Here is a 14529-nt window from a genome sequence, read left to right on the forward strand (position 1 = left end):
AAATAAGCAGGTCAATAACAGGTTTGCTATCTTAAACCCTTGTGATAGTTTACCTGAGTTGCAGCAACAACAGTAGTTATAGAAGGCGCAGTTGAAGGTGATAGAGCTCCCACTTGCTGCAAGTGGCCTGAAGCCTGCTGAGGTAAATGAGAACTGGAAACGGGAGTGCTAGATCCTGAGCCAGATACTGCATTTGGAAATGATACTGCTACATCATTGCTGCTAAAAATACCTGAAAAAAATTACAAAAACGATTACATGCATCTCTCTCTCCCCCTCCGTTTTCTAGTAACCATGTAAATATGCAGTAGAAAATTAATCAAGACAAACAAGATCACTTAATACATAATGCAGAAAGCTCCTGTGTTGAAATTCTAACCATGCTGATTGATCAAAGTGCTCTCGTCATTTGACATTCTACAGTTCAGGGAACAGAGACTGATTCAGTTTTAAGTTTTTGTAAAACATGTGTGATAAATCAAATATTTATGTGCATTACAAAGTGCTTAAATATTAACAGTAGCAGATTTTTTGGCTAAAATGCCTGCCTTCAACTGAGTCTGCTATCAGAGTTTGTTCTTTCAATGAATTACAGTAAAAAGTAAGTAGATAAAGAATGAAGTATTGGGCTATATAACTAAACATACACAGTAGAGATGAAAAAATACTTTTTAACTTTAAAGTAAAATGTTTCTAAACAACATACATTTGTCCAAAACTGTAATTTTGGCAACTAAGTATTGGTTGTGTATTTTCAGAAAAACACTGACAGCAACTCTGAGGACAAAGTACTCAGATTTGCTGGTGGAACTGGTGGTATTTCGTTTATCACAAACTAAAACTCCATCCGTGATTTATGAATGCTTGACTAACATTTCTGCTAGAACAGCCAACAAGTAAATGACTAAACATGTTAACATTAGTCAGACTTGTATGTTAGCAATTTAAATAGGAAGAGTTCATACCCCTCTGTGAAGCCATTACTTCTGTTCATCTACATGCAGGGTAAAGTTCATTATATAGGTTGGGAAAAAACCCTACTGACCAGAAGCCCAGGACAAGAAGTAGTACCTGTCTATGAAACTGTTAGGCTCCACGTGCATTAGATAAGTGAGCTGTCAGCTGGCCAAGGAATATCAAGCATGGTAGCACTGAACTGCAGTTAGAGGAAGAGTGCCACAGGGAGTAAACAGAAGTAGAATGAACATGGTTAGATCAAAAAAAGCAACAGAACTGAAATGCCAGTTAGAAGGCAAAGGGTGGAGCTAGTTTGTCACTCATACAAATAATGATTTGAAGAAGGCAGTGACAATAAGAAGATACGCAATGTTAAAACACCACTCGCCACCCAGCAATCCCTCTGAGCACAGGCAGTCAAGGGAGACTAACATCATCCAAACCCACACATAATACGCAAACACTGATGCATCTTAAAATCCCTGCCTCTATTAACTGTCAAGAAAAATGGAAGAGAAAACCAGACAGACCCAGTAGAGAAAGAAGTATGGAAAAAACAGCTGAAGACACATTCCAACACCACTTTTTTACTGCCTAGCCAAGGTTAGTGACTTCTTGTCATCTTCTCCCCAATCTCTTCATCATAGCACAATTCCATCCCTACTCCGCTTTTCTACTGACCTTTGTATCTTTTTCTATTTAGCACACCTCCCTGGGTCATCTTCCTCTCCTTTTTTTTTTTTCTGTCACCATCCCAAAAATCTACAGTTATGGCATTACTAGCAGTTAAGATCTTTAAAGTGTTCACTTTGTTATGACCTTTCTCCAATTATATCTGCCTCATCTAACTAGACAGTAAATTCTATGGATCTTGCTCTAGATGTGTCCCTACACACCACCAAAATGAACACTATTAACAAACCTTGCTACTGAGTCTACTCTTAAATTACAAGCACAAAAACTGAATATACCCCAGGTCCTCAAAAGATGTTTTTAAAATCTGCTTTCAATCAGAGATTTCAAATTAATAAAAAGGATGAGATTTTTGACCCTTTATATTTTGAATGCATTGAAACACTTAAACATACAAAAATTCTTGAAAAAGAGGAAATTCACATGCAATTATCAGTCTCCAGGAACTGTGAATTTTAAGGGTAAAAATAATGAAATATCACAACAGTTATGATTAAATCATAAGAGCTTGTAACCACAAATGCTGTGTAACTCTCATAAAATGTCAATGATAATGAGTGGAGAAAAGAAAATCTTTGGTGAGAGTCAAGTAATAAAAAAGAAAGATGTTTTGCCAGAAAGATAAAGCCACTCCAAAATTTTAAAGCTATTGTAGATCTTTTTCTTAATTTTTTCAAAATCTTACATATTTAATAACTGCAGAGCTTCTGCTGCTTCTACTTTAATGATAAGGTTTATTCTTCCTCTTAAAAATAAAATTCTGGAATACAAGCAGATAGTTATAAAATCACGGGCATAAAACTATGTCAAAAGAAAGACAAGCAGTAAAACAGTTTTCCACTGGAATGAGGTAAGTTGTTATTTGTTGCTAGCAGTAGTACTTGTAGTGGTAGTATTAAAGACACTCACTATTTGTTGCTGTTGCAAAATACAGGACAAATATGACCTATCTGCACATTCTGGGCTAAGTATTTCCATTTAGCAATACCTTACTTAATACATAAAGTACACCCACCTTCTGGAACTAGTCATGCAACCAAGATATTACTCCACGCAAGCATTCGAATTAGAACTGTATGCTGAACATACAAATAAATCCTTGATTTTCACACCGTTTCAAAAATATCTGTATAAAAACTATGTGCATATCATATTAGAAAGCCAAGAAAGTACATATTTTAAAATGTCTCAAACATATCAAGTTGTCCTTTTGGGGTTTTGGGAAACATAAATCACTTTCTGGATCAGGAAGGAATAATAATGAAAGCCTGAACAAATCACTATAAACCACATTAATGTTTAAAACAAACAAACCACCTTGAAGTCTTTCCCATGTTACTGAAAGGCCAAATAGCTATAGCTTGTGATAAACAGCATTGTGTAATTTGCCAGAGACATAAACAGCATGGTTAAATACAATCTTCAGCATTTTAGACAGAACACAGTTCTTCAACTGCAGGTGAAAATGGGCATGTAACACTGTTCAGGTAAAGTTTGACTGTGCTTAACACTGATAACATAGCTGCAGAACATGGTTTCAGGTTCTGACAGATAAAATGCACGTATAGCCTGCATTGCTGGAGTGAAAGACTTAAAAACAAACAAAAAAAAAAAACAAAAAAAAACCAGCCCCAAAACCAAAAAAACCCCAAAACAAACAAACAAAAAACGCCAAACATCTCTGGACAACAAATAACTGCCTGCTTAGCAGAAATGTAGTACTATAGAGCAGGGAACACATCAGATTATGCAAACTGGAAAAAAACTGTTTTCTTTTTGCTGACAATCAATGACAAAATAGATAGAGGAAATAAAAGAACTTCGAGAACAGTGAAAAACAAAACAGCCTCAAGTCAGAACTAGCTGTGCAGCAACATACACCAAGCAGCACACAGAACAATTTTAGTGATTTTATTCAAAATCTCAAAAATAAATAGTTCCATGAGCAGAAGAATTAACAAAACAGATTTAATTCTGGCTTTCAACAGCGTTGCATCTCACAGATGACCTCAACGCACTACGCTTTCCCACCACGATTTCTGTATCTAGCTATGAAATCCTCAGTTCTTTTTATTTTGCATTATTATAGCCCCTGACGTTATTCTTCACCTCCCTTACATTCCCTTCCTATGCTGGTCATTGCCTAGTTCAGCAGGACACAAAAACAAGCAGTGGTTACTCTTGTAGCCGTATGCTGTCCATCCCTATTACAGGAACTTACATATTTTAGACTCCTTTATCAAGTTTGCTTGAAATTGGACAACAGGCTCAAAGCTTACTGTCGGCCAAAATCAAGAGAGGCAACATTTAGACTGCTTTCTTCGGAAGCTAGGAAAATGTTCTCCCTATCGTAAAGCTGTATTTTCTTTCTTAAGTCAGTAACTTGAAACTCTTGCAACAATCGTGAAAAAAGGAAGTTATTTGAGGTATCTGTCATAAGTTGCAGATCCTAGCATTTTGCCAAAACTTAAGGAATAAGCAGAATATGGTCAAAGAGACTTATTTTTTTAAATGCAAACCTGCAACCCCACAAAAGTTGCACAGAATCACAGAACCTTCCTACTTGGGGGAGGACAGACAGACATGGGGCAAGGGGGTGAGGACAACAACCGCAAAGGGACTTGTAGTAGAATTCACAGAAATAAAAGGAAATTTTGAGTTACATGAACAAGAACTTCCTTTACAAAAACAGAAACTATATATATTTTCAGTAACTTCACTTCCTATGGTGATCTCAGAAAGTCTCCCCTAAAAACATGACAACTTTCTATACACAGCAAAATGAAAAAGTGCCTTTGAATGAAGCAGTCCATTAATTAGTAACTAAACATGTAGAAAAATTGATTAAGTTTAGCTACACAAGAAGTAACATATTCTATTCCAGTAGAACATTAATAGTGGAAGAAATATTCCACTATTTGTTATTTTGTAATATGGACATAAGCTAAAGTGAACCTAATACTAAACACAAGCAAACAAACACAGGTTATTGTGACACAGTTGTCTAAAAAGAGAAGAAAGTAAGTTGTGTTTGAAACACCCAAGCTAGCAACAGGATTTCATTTCAATTCATCTGAGATAATGAAACCATACCTTGGATGCTAGAGCCAACCTGTTTCCTTCATGAAGAAATCCGAAATCTAAGAATCAAGTAATCAAGCTGTTTTCCTGCTGCTGATGAGCAAAGTGGCAGAGTTTACTTTCAGATAAGTGCGCAGAAATGATAGTCACTGATCTGCAGCCTGGTAACAAGCCAGCATTTCCCTCCCTTTCAGTGACTGAGGGTCCTTTTTTGATAGAGGTACAGCAGCCTCTGTCACAGATCAACAGTCAATGCCCTCCTTTCATGACGGGCATTGTGTGTTCTCTCCATGATGAGTTAGAAGGAAAAAGAGCTCCCAGACTCAAAGTACCCAAAGAATACACACTGCTGGGACTGCAGAGGAAGACGGACAATACAAAATACAGGTACACATTTCCAAAATGGAACAACTACTCTAGTTTCATACCTATTGACAGAAGGCAGACTGCTGTAATTATTCCCTTTGGAAATACTCTATAGATCAGATTTATAGTCAAAGACCAAAATACTTGACAAGAACCTTCACACAACTGAGGAACACATTTCGGCATGGCAATATCATATATATTATCAATCAGTGATCTAAGACCAAGGTCATATCTTCATATACAGCAAAGACCTGAAGTCTGCCATCAAACTCAATAAAAATTAACCCCAAATCCTTGACAGCTCAGCTAGCAAAAGATGTTTAGTCAATCTCTTCTGCCTATTCCCATTCCTATGTCCATGATCCTGACTGTACAGCAACCTACAGTCATTCAGAAATGTATTCAATAATGGGGTGGGGGGTGAAGGATCAGAACTGATCCATGTAGCTACCAAATGGTCTACTCCTCTGTTCAAGCTAGTCCCACCTGCTACAGTGAACGTTATTTTACACTTGATCCCATGTTCATTAATGACCATGCATGTCAGCAGTGTTACAGAATTCACTCTTCAATAAACTGTAACAGTAAGGAATACATATACCAGCTAACATGAAACAACACGTATGAGTTGCTTAAACCAAGCTCGGTCAGTATATAGTCCTCAATTAGATTATCTTTTTTCCACAGGTAGGCTTTAAGTACAAGATTTCAAAACTGCCTAAACCACTGTCAGAAAGGTTACAGCTTCCTGGTGCAGTGTGCCTGCTCCTACTTTGAATTAATCCAAGCTACTACAGGTCTTAACACTACAGCCCTCCACTGCAGAAGGGCTCAAACCCATGTTTTTCATAGCCCAGTCAAGGTGAATTTGCTCTCTGAGAGGAGAGCTTTGAACATGACACAAGGAGACAGATGAATGACATGCTGGACTAGGAACACAGGGAGAACTGTATTGTTTTTCTAGCCCAGTATATCCATCTCAAACAGTGACCAACAGCAGCTGCACAAGTAAAAGCACAAGAAAAGGGCAAGCATGAAGTAATACTTTCCTCAAATATTCTCCCAGCCTCTAGAAATCTGTAACATACAGACCTTGAGGAATGGTCTTTGCAATTATTAGCCTTAGATTTGCTTCCAACCCTGCCCCAATGAATTTCTTCCAATCCTTTATGATTGTCCATGTCCCATGGCAAAGTTATACCTCAGTTAAACTGTGCGGTCCTTTTTGGGGGGGTGGGAGTGGAAGGTAGGGATGACACAGGGACAAACCTCCTTTCATTTGTTTCCTCCAGATGTTCTGATTTCCCACAATAGGTCCTTGAGATGCTTTATAACTGTGTGTTTAAGATTCACATATATAATTAGTTCAGCTTTATGAAATAAGACACATTAAGAATTTCATGCTTATTCTAGACTGATTCAAGAAGTTTTGAAGTACTCTTCTAGAATAAGAGCAACAAGATGAAGAGCTCCATGATCATATCTGAGACACATATGCTCAGAACTACAGGAAAGACCTGTACTTCAAGTGTATCACAGCACAGAAAGATCTTTGCAAGAAGAAAGAGTTAGACGGATATGGAAGAACAACTGATAAATAAAGATCTTAAGTTCTATTTAGACATTCACTTTTGTGATAGTGAGCCAAGACAGACAAGCCTAAGTTACTTTAATATGACATACTAAAAACAAAGCAGTTTTAGGCTCTGTCCTGGTTTCAGCTGGGATAGAGTTAATTGTCTTCCTAGTAGCTGGTACAGTCCTATGTTTTGAGTTAGGTTATGAGAAGAATGTTGATAACATTGAAGTTTTCAGTTGTTGCTAAGTAATGTTTAGTCTAAAGTCAAGGATTTTTCAGCTTCTCATGCCCAGCCAGTGAGAAAGCTGGAGGGGCACAAGAAGTTGGGAGGGGACACAGCCAGGGCAGCTGACCCAAACTGGCCAAAGGGGTATTCCATACCATGTGACATCATGCCCAGTATATAAACTGGGGGGAACAGGGGCGGGGGGATCACTACTCGGGGATTAACTGGGCATTGATTGGCAGGTGGTGAGCAATTGCACTGTGCATCATTTGTATATTCCAATCCTTTTATTATTACTGCTGTCATTTTATTAGTGTTATCATTATTAGTTTCTTCTGTTCTATTAAACCATTCTCATCTCAACCCACGAGTTTTACTCCTTTTCCCAATTTTCTCCCCCATCCCACTGGGGGCGGGGGCAGGGAGGGAGTGAGTGACTACGTGGTACTTAGTTGCTGGCTGGGGTTAAACCACGACAGGTTCACTAAACAAGTATTCCTGAGTAGGAGTATGACACTTGTGATCTACATTTCTTAATGATTTCCAGGGAGAACATGTGTTTGCTTAAGATCTCCAAAAATCTACCATAGTTTCAAACCATTCTTACAGCAATCTATCTCAGTGCTGAAATGGTGACTCACTGGAAGCACTAGATTCCTCTTCACTGTTAACATAATTAAGTCTTTTACAGGAGTTTCTGCTTCAAAAATTCTCTCTTTTGGATTCCAGTGATCTGAAGTTGTTGTCTTTGAAGGCATGCTGCAGGATGCTCAACTGAGCCAGGATTTTCAAAAAGCAGACACTAGAGAGGCTAACAAATAACAACAGCAATTCTGTTGTAATCAGTTATTTCTGGTGGGGGGAACAGCTGTTGCCCAAATTGACATAGCTGTCATTAGGAACAATTAAATCTTTAAAGTGGTATTCTAGAAACTCAGGGACAGGTAGTTAGTTATACTTAAGGCTGTAACATTTGACAACTGAACAATAACACTCCATTATTCAATACTCTGAAAAAAATGTGCATAAAGGAACTATTTCAGGATAACTTTGTAATTTGCCCTTCTCTTGTTCTTCATTTTTTTAATTTATATAGTTTAGCGGAGCACTACTGTCCGCATGCTTCAATACAGGCAGATGCCTTTTTATCAACACTGTAAAAGTCTGCCCAAATTGGGCTAGATTCAAAAATTTTTATTCATTCATGCTCAGTACAGATTCTGCCTAGTTTAGTTTATCTTGTTAAAAAAATCATACCATATATACTAAATTTTGCCTGCACTGATGCAGAGGCCAAGGCTACATACAGAACTGAAAAGTTTCTTTGGAAATGTGCCATCTTCTAAAGCCAACCAGCGCTAGGACTGGCACGATGGATGTCTGTTCTGTGCTATGACTCTCCTCACTGCAACTCACAAATTGCCATAAGACAGAACAAGCAAAAACAGAGACCTGAAAACAGGAACAGGAGTAAGAAATAAAACAGACAGAAGACAGAACAAGCAAGAACAGAAGTAGCCATAGAAAGGCTACAACCAACAACTACAAGTTACAGCTAGCTCTAACATAAAATAACATTTAGGTCATCACTCCCCACAGTCTTTTTTTAAAGTATGCACTAAAATCCTCAACAAATATGTATGTCTGTACCCCCTCCTCCTGCTTTCCAGTGGTAGGCCCATAAAAATGATGCAGAAGAGATGAGACTTCAAGATCAAGTCAAAAAAGTTTGACTGTAGGGTCCAGATTAAGACTGAGAACAACAAAGCACAAAGTTATCACACAGCAAATAGCCGTGAAAACTTTACATCTCTCAACTACAATTTTTCAGGTTTTTTTAAGTTGGCCATAAAACTGAGAAACAGAGCACTGAGTACTGTCTTTTACTGGCAAAACTGCAGTGTGCTACTTCTGCCATGAAGTGTCTTGACTCCTTTAAGACAGGTATCTTAAAAGAAAGATATGGAAAGATACAGCTTCCATAACTCCATTTTCTAGTCCTCTTTTTTAACTGACCCCTTCAACTGTGTTCAAGACTTTAGCTATCATCTTTGCTCCTTTACACTTTGTCAGCACCAAATTCAACTGACAGGCTTCGACCATCACCTTCATACTAGCATAACTATCAAATGAACCTCTCTGCTCCAAACTTGTGTTTGTCTCCACTCAAACCAAAACTCCCAATTTTTTTTTTTTTTTACTTTCTTGCTGATGTGCAGCCAACTTAAATTCAGTGCAGTGAAAAAACAAGCTCCTGATACACTGTCTCCATCAAAACTCTTACAGGCAATGCTCAGGACTGTAAGAGTCATTATCTGACTCATAATCTGAATATGCTGTTGGAATAAATGATCTTCCTATACTTAAATATTTATCCCAAGTTTAAATACTTTCTCTTCATCCTATACACACATGGCAAGATCTTTCCTTGCTGTTCATATTATCAAAATTTCTACCTACACTCATCAATTTCACCCATATATATGCTTCTGTCAAAACAAGAGCATGCAAAAAAAACCCTGCAAGATTGGGGAGAAAAAAAGTAACCAACCTTAAAATCTTACTTAAAGAAACATGGAAGGGTAGATAAAACACAGCACCACCACCACCCCAAAAAAAAAAAAAGGTAGATGAGATGATAAATCCTGTCCAAACACTGTTCTAAAACAAATAATAAGTGATACAAAGCATTATTATTGCCTGACAAGAAAGAATACAACATTAAGTAACCACTTTCCTCTATACTCTTTCAACTTCTATGCTGGAGCTAGGAATACACAATCATTATTTTTTTTTAAAAAGTGCAACGTGGAAAGAAGTCATTGCAAATCGCGTTCCATCAATTTCTATTCTGCACTCTTTTGTGAGCCTATACCTCTTCAACATTAAACAGCAAAAAGGCTCTGCTTATAAAACAGCAGAAACTCACCAAGTCCAAATTCAGCACACTTTGTCAGATACCCTTCAGATGTTTTATTTTTGTTCAGAAAAATGGTGAGCTTGCTTTCCTTCATCTCAAAGCTGGTTCAGAGCACTGTATACCTGGGAGAGTGAGAGGGAAACCCTATATCAAAAGGAAAAAAGCTAAACCTATGTTACTAAAGCAAAGCAAATCTAGAGAAATTTCAATATTTCTCACCACGTGTAGACTATGAAATATAAGTTTAAATAAAAATATAATTAATATTACAGTAAGAGACCCACCACTATAGACATCTGCATAACAGATGTAATTCGTGGCTCCAACAGTGTGAAAAGCAGAAGTCCTATAAAACCTTAATGATTGCTAGCTTAAAATGCAAAGAATTTCACCATGCAAAGTTTAAACATTTAAATTCTTTTGCATATGCTGAACTTTAATTCAATACAATTTGCAATGCATACAGCACTGCTCTTCCAAAATACACATACAGCAATAAGAAAATAATTCTATTTGGCTGACACTTATGTTGATAAAAAATTCCAATTTTTATTAACAGATCACCTGACATCAGTTAAATACCACGTTGAGAAATAAACTTGATCGTCTACAAAACTAGGCTCATGAGAGGGTTTTAACTTTAAATATTCCCTCCTAAATCTTTCAGTAACTGTGACTATAGTTATGATTGTTTCCTACAAATGAACAAAAGCCTTGAAAAAGTAAACCAAGTTCTAATTTAGTAAGATATATTTCACTTCCACTGGCTATGAGTGAATACAGAACTAGGGGTACAAAGCCAATACTGAATACTAAAAGGAAACAGCAATTAGATACATTAAAGATTCAATATTCCTCCCTCTGAAATTGATAGTACTGTTATCAGTGACACAAATGGGCAGCATTGGGCTGTCAGAACAAAGAATGGACAAAACAAGGCTACCTTCACATGCATTACTTGTAGTAATTTAAGTAGTCAGGAAGGCAAGTGGGAGAATGCCTGAGGTAGACACCACTATAACACACCTATGAATGGAGCACAGAAGAACAACTAGAAACACTATTCACAAAATTAAAGAAAAGAGTCTCAGAACTGGAATAAAACTGTTATCATTTTACTGCATACATACAAAAAGATCATAAGAAGAGAACTGAGGAACTATTGACCTATCAGGCTCCTGCAGACAATCTACAAAGTTTTCACTCAAGTACTGAACAATTGACTCACTGCAGACCTGTATTTCACCCAATCCACAGAATATGCAGACCTTCAATCAGGCTTTTCCACAAAAGGCTACCCTTTGTGATAAATGAACCTCTGAAAAAGATTCTAATATAACTTACCATTATGTATGGTATTCATCAACTTCGAGAAAGCTTTTGAGTTAGGAGAAAAAGGGCTTCATGTTAAGATCATGTTTAACAGACGCACAAAAGAATATATGTATAGACAGGAACTTCAGTGAACAATAATATACCTGAATACATCTTTCTTGTATTAGAGCTCTGATCATTTACAGTAGCTCAAATTTTAAAATGGATTTATTTCTATGCACTATAATTTTTGACTTATATTCCTTTTATCAGTGTTTGTTAGCTTTTAAATGTCGAGTATAAGAACATTCTAGCACATGTCAATTAGCTGCATTCTAAAGCTACTATTGCAAACAAAAACTCAAATGCTTCCAGTGACAATCAGCCTTCCCAACAAAAGACAGATTTTAATTTCATTGTCCGTAACAAATTTAGAAACTTAAACTGAAGCTACCTTCCTAATTTTAATCACAAGGCATCTTTTTTGCTTCACTGATAGACTGAGAGTAACTCAAGCAATGAAGAAGTTTAACAGAAAAACAGTTGTGTCTCCTGGACTTTAGGGAGCTCAGTTGAAGAACTTGAATGTGTAGAGAGAAAGACTGTCCAACTAGTTGTACAGCAAAGGAGATGCTCATATGAACTTCCTTTACTTCAAGGGCTGGGGTTTTTAGAGAATATTGATCTCTGACCATTAAGTGCCAGAATACACTCACATCCCCTGCTGGGTAGCTAGAAGTGTCTGTAACTCAGCCTCTATAGCAACACAACACTTTTACGCCCAGTTGCAGAGTGATGGCAGTCATGCAGATGGCCCACCTCTTCCACTTATGCCACCAATTAATTCATACTTAGGATAATGACCTCATGACTTCAGAATTGTTTTAGTTTCAATTACTAGTTCACTCCTTCACACTACTAATGAACAAAGCCCTCAGCTTACATGTCTGGTTTGACAAGGTGATCGAATGAATGATTTTGCAGGTGAGAGTGTGGAGAACACCTCTGTCATACTTCCATGGGTGAATTTTCTACCTGCATCAGCCTCTGAGGTCGGACTGTACTAACAATTTGTGTTTCAACAGGGTGACTGTCTTTTATGCTTTATTTTTCTTTATTCTTCCCACAACTGGTAACTACTAAAGACTGCTGTCATAAGCCATTTTTTAACTGCCAGACTGTTCTCAACATGAAGATTCCAAAACAATGAATTAACAAAAGAAAATTTAAACTTTTGTCATTGATACTAGAATATTACAAAACTAATGTAGAAGTCATTGGGGGCTGGGGGGGGGGGGTGTGGTGATGGGGGGGGGGGGGGTGGTACGGGAAAAAAAGGGGAAAAAAAACCCGACAAACTTGCCTTTTGCCTACTGCCTAAACTTGAATAACTAGCCAAAGTTACTTCCATGGAAAAAAACTTTTAAAATTTAGAATATTTTAATTAAAACATTACAGACCAAGTCTGTGCTGTAAAAAAACAAATACTAATGGTTTTTAAATTTTGTGGTAGAGCAAAAAAACCCACAATATACAAAATCCTGGATGATTCTTGACAGAAGTGGATTCATCGGATAAAAATGAAACTGATAATTTTAATTAACCTTCTCAACAGTTTCAGAGACCTAACAACAATGTACAAAAATACACTTATAATCAAAACTATTATTACAAGTTTAAAAAAAAGTCACTAAAACACACAGAGTTAATATGTCTGGGATCATATACATTATACTGTTCAGAAAAATTCTGCCTAAGGTGCAGAAGACACAATGCAATTGCTGTCTGCCACCCTTAAGAGCAGAATCATTTTGCCCACACCTACTCTCCACAGACTTTATTTGATTAAAATTGTATCAGCTCATTCCAGTTATGCTCAATTTTTGTGCACAAGAAATAGGAGCCATTTTGATCCACCACAGCTTTCGATATTAAGGCAAGTGCCTTTCAAATGTAAGGTACTTTTGGGTAGGGTTTTGGGCAAGCTTGGAGTGGGAGTGTTTTCATTACTTTAAAAAAGCTCAGCCCTAGACTGCCTGAAGCTACACCTTTAGACTTTGTTTCTTTAAAATTGTACCACATAGGAGCTACCCTTAACCCAAATCATCTCATGCTTTGTATTCCCAAGCATCACTCAGAGCTTTCAGAAAGTTTTCAAGCGGAATACACTAGATATGCCCCAGTGAAAAATTTACTACAAGATACACACTTCATAGACAAATGAGGAAGAGATGCAGTTAAAGAGCTGACAAAACAATTCAGTCAGCAACATGGGGTTAAAACAAGCAGTTGTCTGGCAACTCAAGAAGATAGTAAAAACAAAGTGGGAGAAACAAGTTGCAGTAGAAGCCCTTTCAACTGCAGCTACTAAATGTGGAAAAAAAGTCTTTTTAACATTCGAAGTATACACAGTCCTTAAGAGAACAGTGCCAATCCCAGGACACACGAATTATCCTTTAATAACCGTGCTCATAAGAATGAGCTTTTCACAATAAGCATGTGCTACAATGCAATAAATATGTAAGAAACAGATTCACCCCTTTAATTCTTACTTTGAAAGTCTCTTTTTTTGGTATGCTTAAGATTCCCAATAGGAAGGAAAAAAACTGTCACGCAATGACCAGAACAGACAAATATAGTGTTAAGAATTGTCAGAAGGGAACAGAGAACAAAACAAAGAGCATAGTTATGCCACTTTAAAAATTCATGTTGCACCTGTATTTCAAATACTACCTGCACTTCTCAAAAAAGGATATAGTAGCACTAAAAGAGTTCTGGAAAGGGCAAGGATATAGTATGAATGACAAAAAGATATTAAGATATCTAGCTCTAAAAAGGATAATGGGGGAAATTACAGAAATTTATCAATTATTAATACTGTAAAGATGGTGAGTATTTTAAATGACTATTCACTGTTTTTAGAGGAGTGTCAGAACATAATCAGCAAGAGCTGCAAACAAAGTACATCCTTTTACAATACATAAGGATATGAAACTCACTTCTCAAGTTTCAGATTTAACAGCATAAATGGTTTCAAAAATTATTAGACAAATTCATGGAAGACACCAATTCATGGAAGAGATCAATAGCTACAGATACCCAACCTTGAGATGAGATGCAAGGAATCCTAGTAAGAAAACATCTTGTTTAACCTAATTCCTTTGAAACAAACTAACACAGACCTCATCCAGTTACATGATGAAGGGCCAACACTAGATCAGCCCTCCTTGTGACTGAAGGAGCTAATTCTAGACTCCCCTCAAGCCTCAACACAGAACAGAAGGAGAACTGTTCCCCTACCGCTATTCCCTTCCACACCCAATAAATCAGTAGAAGGCAGATGAAAAAAGGTGTTTTATTCTGGAAGGAAAAAAGAGCTACTGTCTGGGT

General features: G+C 37.1%; 1 protein-coding gene across 7 annotated transcripts in view; it reads right to left on the bottom strand.

The window, feature by feature from the left end:
• The window catches only part of MLLT10 (MLLT10 histone lysine methyltransferase DOT1L cofactor), a 133748-nt gene that overhangs the window by 37799 nt on the left and 81420 nt on the right, over positions 1-14529 (bottom strand). For all 7 annotated transcript variants that reach the window (XM_075047816.1, XM_075047796.1, XM_075047807.1 and 4 more), the window contains one exon: positions 54-232. In XM_075047816.1, coding sequence (XP_074903917.1) covers positions 54-232 — 179 coding nt within the window. The remainder of the gene's footprint in view (positions 1-53; positions 233-14529) is intronic.

The sequence above is a fragment of the Buteo buteo genome, chromosome 2 (assembly GCF_964188355.1).
Source record: "Buteo buteo chromosome 2, bButBut1.hap1.1, whole genome shotgun sequence".
Classification (NCBI taxonomy): Eukaryota; Metazoa; Chordata; class Aves; order Accipitriformes; family Accipitridae; genus Buteo; species Buteo buteo.